The sequence below is a fragment of the Sceloporus occidentalis genome, unplaced genomic scaffold (assembly GCF_023333645.1).
Source record: "Sceloporus occidentalis isolate IW3139 unplaced genomic scaffold, rSceOcc1.0.p SCAF_87, whole genome shotgun sequence".
Lineage (NCBI taxonomy): Eukaryota > Metazoa > Chordata > Lepidosauria > Squamata > Phrynosomatidae > Sceloporus > Sceloporus occidentalis.
The window spans coordinates 79,607-92,272 of NW_028317067.1; the positions used below are offsets into that span (position 1 = coordinate 79,607).

A 12,666-nucleotide genomic window follows, 5' to 3' on the forward strand; every position below is an offset into this window, starting at 1 on the left:
TTGAGACAGATTGCAAGTTCTTCTGGAAATTATCCAGACTTTTAAAAAACTATACCTATAAATTGAGACTTTTCGACAACAGAACCCATTGAATGTGTAACACAATTGTCCTTTGTGACAATAGGATCTAATAGATCTGAAACAAAATACTGACCAACAGGTCTGGAGTAAATCTCTTACAGATGTTCGGCTGCTGTCTCATTCACATATATCTGCCTTCCCTCTAAGGTGAGCCTGAACAGGTCTCCTTATTATACGCATGGCACAGGGTTGGGTTAATCACCCATGATAACCTGTAACGTGTCCATTTTCCACACTCTTCGGTGTCGGGGATCCTTAGAAGGAACACAGATTGAGTCACATGTTAAGGTGTATTCATACTAGGAGGAAACGGATGCTTTCATCAGCTTCAAAACAGGCTGGCGTTATACAAGATGGCGGGCATGAAGCTCTCGTGTGTTGTGTGCTGAATTTTTTGGAGTGTTTGCATTATGTGCATGCAATTTCTGTTCATGCGTGCCATGTTTTTGCACTCATAAGTGAACACCAGAGGTGAAACTAAACTATATGGAGCCTTCATAGGTCAGAAATGAAATATATTGAATTTGAAATCAGCGAACACAGTGTGCCATTGGAACACAGGAGTGATGGGAGTGATAAAGTGCCATTGGAACACAGGAGTGATGGGAGTGATAAAGGGCCATTGGAACACAGGAGTGATGGGAGTGATAAAGGGCCTCTGTATGCCTGTGAAGAGATTCCATTAAAAACCAGCCGTTTTTAGCTATAATAGTCATTTACAACATTAACCCCGTCTGCGCTGGATTTCTGATCCTTTTCATGTTATTTTAATGGGAAGATTGGGTTTCAAAAACAAGTAAATTTCTAAGTGACCCCAAACGCTTGATTGGTGGCGTAGATATATTTTAGAGCACCATGGGGCAAGTCATCTTAATTCCTTAGGGTCCAATCACAGAAGAGTTGCTATTCACGTTGACTTGTTTTTGATTGATTTACTGGCTGTGGATGCCACGTTCCCCAGTATGATGAACAGCTTTAAACTGGGAAACAATATATTTCATATTTTGGGATTTTGTAGCCAAAAGTTGCAACTTTAGGGTCGCTGCTCCATATGTTGGTTCTGCCACTGGCCCTCATCTCACCATCTCTCACGCCATGCTACACTTTTCCTTCTGTGGCTCCATAGTCAGTGTGATGTCCACGTGGAGCCAACGGCGGGTTTTAATCCTCCCCACCACGCGGTGGCTACGCTTTCAAACATCGCTCTCAGGACTTAGTTACTTTACAAATAATGATAATTAACAAAAAATATAAACTATAAATCTACCTAAACCACATCAGTTTTTTTCCTAACGAGCCCACAGTACAAATATAGAAGCCCAATTAAAGATAATATCATTTTGATGGATTATGGACATATTACTGAATTACTTTGATGTTAATAGAAATATAGAATTTTGGCCCTATTTGGCCCCCGTCTATCTGTTATTCCTGGTTAAAGACCACTCCTTGGTCTCGTCTTAGATTCAGGAGCCATATGCCTGTCCCATGCATGTTTAAATTCCCTCGCTGTATTAGCCACCACCACTTCGGCTGGGAGGCTGTTCCACTTACCTACCACCCTTTATTATTGCTATCATAATCAGAATAAGCAGATTGATGGAGATAGTTGGAGTAAACTCAAATAATCCTCAACATTTTGAATGCAGTGCATACCAACTAAATTAGTACAGAAATATGACATTTCAGGTAAAACTAGAATCACCCACAATGGTTTATGCCAGGGATGAGCGAGGGCAGAGCTTGTCCGTTGGCGTGTGTCCTGGCAGGTCCTCCGCGGCTACTAATACCCCGCTCTCTATTGGACAGGTCATCCGCAAGGGTTGGCTGACCATCAACAACATTGGGATTATGAAAGGAGGCGCCAAGGAGTACTGGTTTGTCCTGACGGCCGAGAATCTGTCCTGGTACAAGGATGATGAGGTACGTACACACAGCACCATAATAGAGCGTCAGCTTGGAAGGCTTTTTTTCAAAGTGTCTTCATTGGGTCATTTTAGATGTTTTCACTTATTTAAACGTAAAAACACGTGGAATATCTGTGGCCCTCGAAACATATTTTTGGACACTTCTTCCCATAAGAACTGTTTGCCAGATCTGCCGTTCAAAAACAGAGCTCACTATCCTTTATTAAACCCAAAAATCGTTATTTAGGGTTCCATTAACATTTTCAGACTTCTGTCTGGCTGAGGGTAATAAGAGTTTTACCGTGGCATCAACTGCAGGGGGGGGGCTAATTCATCTTACATTATTAGGCTTATTCTTTATTAAGCGCTCACATATTCTGCAGCGTTGTACAAGTTAAATATGGGGTGGTTAACACATGGATAACACACATATAGATACAGCAGGAGTTGGGGACCTTGTCCCATGAGCTGGCCATCTAATCATACGGCTAGTTCTTTTTGAGAATGGTGGGCTTCTGAGACCCCTGCTCTTAGGCTTACAATCTTAAGGGAACGGTCTTGATACCGTATTTGCTCGATTATAAGACGAGGTTTTTTCCAGAAAAAAACTTCTGAAAAACCGACCTCGTCTTATAATCGAGGTCGTCTTGTAATCAGGCCTCAGATCATCCCCCACGATACCTCACAATTCCATCGGCAGCCGCCGCCGCCGTATCAGCTGCAGCCACCGCCGCCGCTTCTGTATTCGCGGCAGCTGCCGCCGCCGCCGCCGCTTCTGTATTCACGGCAGCCGTCGCCGTTTCTGTATTCGCGGGAGCCGCCGACTCCGTATCCGCGGCAGCCGCCGCCTCCGCCTCTGTAATCCGCGGCAGCAGCCTCCGTAATCCGCGGCTTCAGCATCCTCCGATGCGGCCGAATCGGAAGCTGTGACCATAACAGATGCGCGGGTCACGTGGGTCGCGCTGTTCTCACCTGACCCAGCTTCGTTTTTTACGTTTTGTGCCTATGATTCTATGCAAATCAGTCCTACCTGACAGTCTGTGCTCCTGTTCACAATTTGTGAAGAGGAGCATAGACTGTCAGGTAGGAATGATTTGCATAGCTGGTTCAATTAGGGGCACAACCTAGTGAACTACATTTCCCATGATTCCCAGACCCCTTTAAGCGTGACTGAGGAGCATGGGACATGTTGATGGGACATGTTGATGGGACAAGTTGATGGGACATGTTGATGGGACATATAGATCTGCTATTCCCACTGACAGGTGAGAAAGAAAAAAGAAAAAAACACAAAAACAGTGGTTTTGATTTTTTTCCCATTAGGGTCGTCTTATATTCAGGCCTTTTCTTTTTTTCCCCAATAAGATCCAAAATTTGAGGGGTCGTCTTATAATCGAGCAAATACGGTACTTTCTCTTTAAATCCCATCCAATGACTTCTCCTTGTAAATGTTTTCGGATAGAAGCGCTAGCTCTGAAAACGCTGACGTGTGTATTTATCCGCTGCCGGAGCCACAATTACTCCCAGCTGCAGTCAGCAGACTCTCTATTTCCTGGAATTTCCTTTAACCCCCCCCCCTTTGGGAGAAAAACCTTATTTCATTCGGATTTTGTTCTCCATACTTGAACTCAGCATTTCCATCAAAAAGAACATTTTTTTTAACAAAGAAAATATCAAAGTCTACAGATTTTTACCAAACTTTCTATGCAGAATATTTTGCACAGCTCTAGGATTACATTCCTGCCAAGTGTCCCCCTTTAGAAGGATAAGTCCCTCTTTAGGACCCAAATCCATCTGGCCCCTTTTCCTCCCAGTTGCCCCTCTTTTCTAGGAGCTCAGAATGTTTGCTCGGGACGAGGGTATCGCAGGGTTCTTTGGCCCTAAATATTTTAGTAATGTGTATAGAAACAGCAGGGAATGGCTTTATAAACTCAATAAATAGATTAAAATAAAACATTTCAGTAAATCCCTGCCCTCCCACGACTAACCCCGCCTCTAACCACACCCCAGAAATTATAAAAGTGTTTCCCTTTTGCCCATTTGGAATGTTGGGTTATATTCTAGAGGCTTTGTCTCTGAATCGCTACATTTCTGTCTTTATTATTAAAAATAATAATAAAAATAAAATGCTTTTTATTTCCATTTAACATAAACGCTTAAAGTTCCATGATTCCACAGGCATTTCTTGTGTCCGTTCCCCTCGATTTGATGATGTTATTGAGTCCATTTGGATCTCAGAGGGTTAAATGCATCTAGCCGGCACACCAGGGATGAGCCGAAGCCCCCACACTCTCTAGAATGGTCTAAAAGGGTATTACGTGCCAGATTGGGCTGCCTTTTAATCTTGGGACGTACGTTAAAGCTCACATTCTGTAGCAGATTTGCATTTGGCGTGTATGTTACTAAAGTCTGTTAGCGTAAATCTATACATTTACATATGGTCTGCGTTAAGTCTTAAAAGGTGGGTATTTTATTATTATTATTCCGCAGCTCATCTCATCTAGCTCTTAGGTGTCCATGCACAGCAGGCACTCTAGAACATCTGCTTCCATGGCTAGGTCCGGTCTAGAGGTGTTGTGTTGCAGAAATAAAGGATACAATGTCACATCGTTGAGGGCTTTTGGGTCTAGATTGCTGTATCTGGAATCGTGGGATGTCGGCTTTTTCTGGAGATCTGCCAGGACCAGTAATTAGACACACGTGCAGGGCAAGGACCAGCCACTCATCTTGAGACGTTTTCCATCTCCTGCTCCAGGAGTCACATTTCACCAGAACGCAGTAACCCCTTCGCCTCTTTCATGCTGTCCTGAAATAATCTTAACTAGTTATGTACTTTTCAGACCTTGGCATCTACTGAACCCTGATACCCTGTAATAGGACACAAATCCTTGTACAAAGGGGTGCTTTTGAAGTATTAACTATTTAATAGCTTATCATGGATTCTATTGTGGTAACCCACTAATGGTGGCAATCAAATGGTTCTAATAATGGTCCTTATCAAAGCCTTGACAGGTCAGGAGGTAAAGATGTTCTGTATTCAAGTAGGGTTATTTTATTATATACAAGTAAGAAAAGTACCAGTTGGGATGCTCAGATATAATTACAGAAGCCCAAGAGTTTGCCCATTTACCCCGAAACACTTGTGGCCGTCCTGTACTCTTTCTCCCTGGATCATTTTTGAAGTCTTGCACCCCTATAGCTGGGCAATCAGGCTTAGGCTGAAGTCTCAATGCTTGGTTCAGCCCGGTGGTCCACCAAGAGTGGAGTGCAAGCTGGAGCTGAGGAAGCAATAGATGCCATCTGTCTTCCCTGTTTTATAGCCTCACTTGCTTGGATAATCAATGGCTTTATGATTGAAATGTTATCAGTCCAGCCAACTTCATCTCATTCGTTGTGACGTGTCCTCTAAATAAGACCCCACAATTCTGTGCTAACAGGAGAAGGAGAAGAAATACATGCTGCCTGTGGACAACCTGAAGGTGAGAGATATTGAGAAGGGATTCATGTCCAGCAAACACATCTTCGCCCTGTTCAATACTGAGCAAAGGTGAGTAGATCATGCCGCTGGTTCTAGAATTCTTAATTCTGCTTCGGAAGTCTTACATTTTTACAGGCACCGGTGCCAGGCCCTTGTTAATATGTTTCACTCCTGCATGATCCATAATTACTTACATCATCAATGGGATTTCATAATTAAGATCTCTACCCCAATGACTTATTTACGGTTATGCAAAAAAATGCATGGCATAAGTAAGTGGGCAGAGGTGGAATAATCGAACCATTATCTTATCGTGTTCTTTTGCTACCTTTTATTTTTAGAAATGTGTACAAAGATTACCGTCAGCTGGAGTTAGCTTGCGAGACCCAGGAAGAGGTGGACAGCTGGAAAGCCTCTTTCTTGAGAGCTGGTGTTTACCCGGAAAGAGTTGTGGTATGTACAAAGAGATTAGCCGCACATTAATAATAGATTAAAGACCCTTGTGACATATAAACGTCTTGGTCATACGTCTTATACTTCATATGCTACCTATAGGCATACCTGGGAAGATCCAGGCTCCAACTACCCGGAGACGTCCCTTTTTGGAATGCGGGTAGGGGGTCCCGCTGACATTGGTTGGGGGTACGCTGATGTCATTAGGCGATTCCCCTGAAAGATGGCCGTTTTTTTAGCGGGGAGGTGGGTGGGGAGAGGTGCGTCCCGCAACACCGCACCCGTGACCCATAGGTTCTCTGTGGAGAAAGTGGCGCTTAACCCGCAGTCTCCAGGTGAAACTCAGAGCGTTCCCAGGTATCCCTGTAGGTCTTAAGCTCTCTACAAAAAAGTTACAATTAGATAAACTGACCCCATGATAAATGGATCACTTCATCTACGCAATGGGTGGCATCTTCTGCCATTTGTGTGGCACAGGGTAATTGTTTTTTGTGATCATGATCTTGTGTTAACAATATGTCTTCCAACTTGATTGGCTAAGGAGACAGTTGGACTTCAGCAGGTTCATCAACGCTCCACTTTGGCTAATTTGCTAATAAGACCTAGTGAACATCAAACCCACCATAGTGAGTTTGAAGAGCCAGCTGATGTATCTCGCCGGGCGCCTTGGAACAGAGAAGGAACATGTGTGTTCTACTGGAATCTGTGGATATTTCACTCCTAGTTATTGTTTTTTGTATATAGTTTTCCCACTCAATATCATTCTTAACAAAAAAGACTGAATATATGGCTTTCTGGAAAGAATCAGTGGAATTGTGACACTATCATGCCACTTCCGTCCATTACTGCCCTGAACCGGTCTCTCCCCGCTCCATTGTGCTTCAACAGTCATTGAGGGCAACATTATGTGACCTCATGTAATGCGCCAGTGATGTATTTTGGTTTTGGCGTGACCAGCTATAAGGCTGTGCTGGATAGTCCCAGACCTCTATGACATTGTGTCTCGATGACACAGGGGGAAGAATTGCCCAGTAGTGCGATCTCACCCGGTTTTATCAGGTGTTGTTGCCCCGGGACCTGATAGCAGAACAAGCCTGAAAATAGAGGTGGGAAAACAATAACCAATCGGAACCTTAACTATATGGCCGTCTATTGGTCAAAACAATGCAACAAATCCACACCAAGCTCCCTCTATGAATAGACATTATATCTAATTGTTTACTGATCCAGGCCACCCATTCATTGTTTGACAAAGGCTATTATCTGTCCTTTCCCCTTATTGATGTTGTAATACTGAGGGCAAATCATTTCTCCTTAACCACTAATTCTGGTGTTTTTTTTGTCCTTTTTGTGTGTTTTTTTTTTTATTATTATTTTTATTCTGTTTGTGGCTCAATCTCACTTCAAAGGACAAGGATAAAGTAAGTCTAGCAAACAGCTCCAAGGAGGTTCTGACATTTTCCTTCCTGATTTCTTTAACAACTTCATTTTCCTTTTCTATTCCCCCAAAAGGGGCCTGCTGGGCCCAAGCTGGATGTTCGGGGGGGGGGACAGCTGTCTCCCTCATCGTCCTCATCATTTGTATCCTCAGTTGGCCCTTCTCCGAGTTTCGTAGAGCTTTTAATTTGGGGTCTCTCCCCCTTTCCTGGTTCTGCCGTCCTCCCGATTTCTTCATTAACATTCTTTTTATTTTGCATGCCTGACACGAGACATTGAACCGGAGAAGCATGTGTAGAACCCAGTGATGGTTAGCTTATCTCCTCCTTCACTGGACCATCTGGAGGTCACCTTTTTTCTCTTTGACGCCATGGTGTTCTAGGCTCCACTGAAGGCCATTGGTTAACCCAAAATGTTAGGAGCCTCTGCATAGATACCATAAACAATTTTTTGATGACAGAAGTACCAAAAAAGGTGCTGGACAATTCATTAACTACCATAGACGTTACTCAAAAAAACACAAATATGTCAACCATTAAAGTCATCTCCTTGTAACTATAGGCTAGAATGAGACCGATATGATATATACTTTTTGAGTAAGGTTTGGTCATTTCTAAACAGAATGCCTTTGTTTCTGAGTCTAAACCCATGCAGACCTTTAACGTTGGTTGAAGGACCTTTAAAGATTTGACCTCCTAGAACAAATCTCATTAATTTTGTACATGGGTTCTGGAACTTACCAAATAAAAATTTGAATTTAGTGAATTATTGGTGTGGTAAAATTACTGGTTCTTTTGCTTTTCCGGTTCAGTGTCACTTACAGACCGTGCCATGGATGACATTGTTCTGAAATCCGCTGCCCCTCTCCTGAGCTTTTTCTTTCTCTGCTTCTACTTTCTCCGTCTCTAGTCCAGTGAATCGGAAGAGAATGGTTCCGACAGCTTCATGCATTCCATGGACCCTCAACTGGAGAGGCAGGTGGAGACCATCCGCAACCTGGTGGATTCCTATATGGGCATCGTCAACAAGACCGTTCGTGACCTGATGCCCAAAACCATCATGCATCTTATGATAAACAATGTAAGTAGCTTCCACTCAATCAGACTCAAAGACTGAATGTACATAATAGGTACACCTAGGGGTATTGCAACAGCTGTCCTCCTCCTAAAAAGGAATATTGAGAGGAACTGGTTTTGGATTTAGACACATCATGGCTAAGAGTTACACCTGCTTGTTTCTGGAGGCACCACCATCAAATGTTTTCCTATAGTCATCTAAAGGGTCTTACGGAGTGTTGTCCAATGTTCTTGATCCTCCTTTATCCTTCATTCCAGGAGAGAATGTTTTGGGCCAAATGGAAAGGTGATTACACCACTTCCATCAACACAAAAAAATTAATTGCCCCCTATAAGATACGATTTTTCCCTCCACTTTCTTTTGCAGACCAAGGAGTTCATCCACTCCGAGCTCCTGGCAAACCTTTACTCATGCGGAGACCAGAACACGCTCATGGAGGAATCGCCGGAACAGGCTCAACATAGGGATGAGATGTTACGCATGTATCATGCCCTGAAGGAGGCGCTTAATATTATTGGGGACATCAATACCACTACTATCAGCACCCCCATGCCTCCCCCTGTGGATGACTCCTGGCTACAGGTGCAGAACATGTCAGCAGGGCGCAGGTAAGAAGGAAATGACACACAAACCCCACAAGGTTTGAGGTTTTATAGAAGACATGGGCAGACCAGGTGGACAAATCGTTTTTTTAACACCGAATTTGTATCAATTTTTAGTTACAATTAATATTACAGCGGACTGCCATGACCTTAACAGCGACGAGTATGAGATCACGCTGAGTTAAAATTTGCCCTGTATTTTTTTTACAGTAGGTCTCCCACATCCAGCCCCACTCCTCAGAGGAGAGCTCCTGCCGTGCCCCCATCTAGGCCTGGTTCCAGAGGACCTGCCCCAGGACCCCCTCCTGCTGGTAATACTCTGGGGAGTGCCCCTCCTGTGCCCTCCAGACCTGGAGCTTCACCTGATCCATTTGGGCCACCTCCCCAGATCCCATCCAGGCCAAACCGTGCCCCCCCTGGCGTTCCTAGGTAAGTGCTCCCGATCAAAGGGCCACTCAGATCTTGGAAATTAGCAGTATTAGCTGGTCCACCGAGGCGCATCATTGAACTCCTTTAGCGCAATAATATAAAGTTGTCGAGTCGCCCAAACAAAACAAAAAAAATATATATCTATCTATGTGCTACGAGAAGCCTTGGAATAGCTTGAGCATTGCTATTTAGTCCAGGGAGAAAATTGATAGGTAATAGGTCCATTTAAAATCTTGTTTTACACGGAAGACAATGCATTCACCAGTATATGTTACTTGGTTGCTGTCGTCTAATATTTTATATATTTATGTAAAATGTAAAGCATTGGAATCATCGAAACAGCGATGCCCACATGTGGAACTCTGTTATTAAATTGCCCACGAAGCTCCGCAATCCTTATGTGTTCTTAAATAAAATTGTAGTTAATGTAAAGTTGCAAAGCCCGTGATTGGCGACCGTAGGGCACTTACTGAAATATTTACCCCGCTGTACTTTATCCCATAAAGCAGTGTGATGTCACACAGCTGGACTGTTACAGTGGACTGCAACTCCCATGATGCCAAGTCAACACACTGGCTATCTGTGAGTCCACAAAGTGGGATGGAAGGATGCTCTTTTCTTGCTCATTCGAGTGCGATATATCTGCAAACCACCTAAAATAAAATAAAAATTAATAATTTATTGGAATGCCAGACAACAGCCTTGTAACATCCACCTATATCATAAATGCTCCTATTTTAGACACACACCTCTAGCGCCCCCCGCTGTCGTTAAGGTGTTAACAGTCCTCCCTAAATCCTTCTGGTCTCTCCATCCAAGTGAAGAAGGAGCCTTGTATTCTTCTACCAGGATCGCACCCGACACTTACGATATGGAACGTACGCCTTTGCTGTTAGAAGTGTGGTGATAGCATTAAAATCTCATCAACCTCAGCCAGCAGCTGAAAAATGCTAGTTCTATTCCAGCAAGAACTGGTGCACGCCTACTCCAAAGTCTAGACCAGACAGAACATGTATAAACAGTATGGGTGAGAACCCAAGTTCCTAGACTTAGCTACAGAGTCATCTCATGGCTAGACGTCATCGCTATAATCACAGCTGACTTTCAACACATATCACCATCTTCACTTCACTCATCCCACCTTATCCCGTCCTCCACTTCATTCCAAGCCTTAATTTTTTTCCACCCATCATATGGAACACTCTCTCTATTCTATATACTACAACTCTCCCCCTTCCTATCCTTTGTAACATTCGTGTTAAAGGGACAACGTAGCCAAGTTTTTCCTATATAATAACGCGACATTCACAGATATACGTGTAAAAGATTCCGGACTTTGACAGCACTTTATATATTTGACGTTTTTTCCCGCAACGTTACGGGAAGCCACATTTGTTTTGCTCTCCCAAGTCATCGCTGCGTACGAGGTCGTTGTAAGACATTGTGATCAAACCTTCTCCTTTGACCAGGGGTGCACACAACATGCGTAGAGCAGGGCTGCGTTGTGACCCTGCGCAATATACAGGGTGCATATATACCCAAGCAGGTGAAGAGAAAGGAACAGACGTGGGTTAGATATGTATCCCGGCAAGCAGGTAGCTCCCCGGTCTGCTACATAATGTCTGTACGTTAGCCAGGACTGTCCCTTACCTAATCAGTGTTAGGATGTCACCATTTTCCATAAATGCCCCAATTTACATTTGGTTACCCTATATTGCTGCCCATCATCAAAGTAAACCCATTACCTTTACAAAATACTTCTTTGCTCTATATCTCTCTCTCTATCTCTGGCGTAAGGAAGCTAAAAAACAAATCCCTGACTATAGATGGGAAGCACAAACATAGAATCTGACGGCAGATCGGCCCCATTTGGCCCCCGTCTAGACGCCCGTTTCTCCTGCTGTAAAGACTCAGACCTTAATCAGTCGTTGGCCTCGTCTTAGATTTAGGAGCCATATGCCTGTCCCATGTATTGTCCCCACCTGTCAACCACCTTGAACCTGAGCCATGGAGCTGATCCACCTTACTGTCCAAATGCTCCACCATGGGACCCAACCCTAGACATGACGAGTAGACTATATGTAAGCCATCTACCTGGGTCAACCGCTTTAAACTACTTGGGGTAAATACTCTGCAGGACTTGGGGACCCTCACATACCCGCTTCACAGCCAGAATGTACAAAATCAATTAAAGTGAGATTTATTTCATTGTTATTGTGCAACTAACCCCCCCATTTCCCGCTTGTATATAGAATGAGACTTCACAAATCAGTTGTGGTCTCGCTGGTGACATCACAACGACATCACTTATCCTCAGTGACCAAACACAGATTTACATATACTGCAGATGCAAAAACCGTAACATTTTACAAAAATTGCTTTTGAAATGTGGTTTTAGCGCCATAGCAACCTATGGAATGTTGCTGCTGATTGGAGCATTGCGTAGGTTGCTATGGTGATAAGAAATTGCACCAGAAGCACTTTATTTTTTATACATAATCCCTGTCAAGTGACTCCATCATAACAGCCATTTTGTCGAAGCCAGATCCATAGGTCTTTATGCATCTTGGTCTCTTGGCAAATGGCCATTTTCCATAGACCTCCTACACCTTACTGGAGACATTTGTAGTACAAACATCATTTGCCCCCCATGCTGTCTCTAGTGATTAGAGCTCTATATTGCTGAATTCTGCAAAAGCAGAAAATAATAATGGACAATAACAGGTTTATGGCTGTTTTTGGGCTACAACGACCACCGTAGTCAACCGGCTTTTGAATGTTCATGAGCATTAAACGGAGCTCAGATATTGTTACTAACATGGGAATTGCTGTGTGCCGAGCATGTTCATGTATGGATTTATTATTGTGCTATGTGTGTAAGTGTTAATATGTATGTATGTATGTGTGCGCGGCTTCACCACAAAACTACATGTAATGTGCGGGTCCATAAAGAGCGAATGCCCTGCAGGCTCCCAGCTTTGTGCTTCTCAAGCTGGCCAGAGCGACCAACAGCTGAGTCATAACTCAGGGATTGTGCCAAAAAAATCCTAACTGTTGGCAGCTATGCTTACTGTAAGAAAGCAAGGGGAGGTAGTCTCTTATTTAAGCAGATTTACTACAAATAGGTCACTCCACTAGCAATCAGAATACTAGATCACTCAACGGCCAATCAGAATAACAGATCACTCCACAAGCAATCAGA

At 43.5% G+C, this 12,666-nt stretch overlaps 1 protein-coding gene across 15 annotated transcripts in view; it reads left to right on the forward strand.

The window, feature by feature from the left end:
* The window catches only part of LOC149284820 (dynamin-1), a 39,329-nt gene that overhangs the window by 22,179 nt on the left and 4,484 nt on the right, over nt 1–12,666 (forward strand). For 4 of the 15 annotated variants that reach the window (XM_089496175.1, XM_089496180.1, XM_089496187.1 and 1 more), the window contains 7 exons: nt 1,891–2,004; nt 5,426–5,535; nt 5,808–5,919; nt 7,329–7,340; nt 8,266–8,436; nt 8,800–9,041; nt 9,249–9,464. In XM_089496175.1, the coding sequence (XP_089352301.1) occupies nt 1,891–2,004; nt 5,426–5,535; nt 5,808–5,919; nt 7,329–7,340; nt 8,266–8,436; nt 8,800–9,041; nt 9,249–9,464 (977 nt within the window). Of the gene's footprint in view, nt 1–1,859; nt 2,005–5,425; nt 5,536–5,807; nt 5,920–7,328; nt 7,341–8,265; nt 8,437–8,799; nt 9,042–9,248; nt 9,465–11,007; nt 11,011–12,666 lie in introns of all 15 variants that reach the window. The other 11 variants (XM_089496183.1, XM_089496190.1, XM_089496185.1 and 8 more) reach the window with 6 other exon arrangements.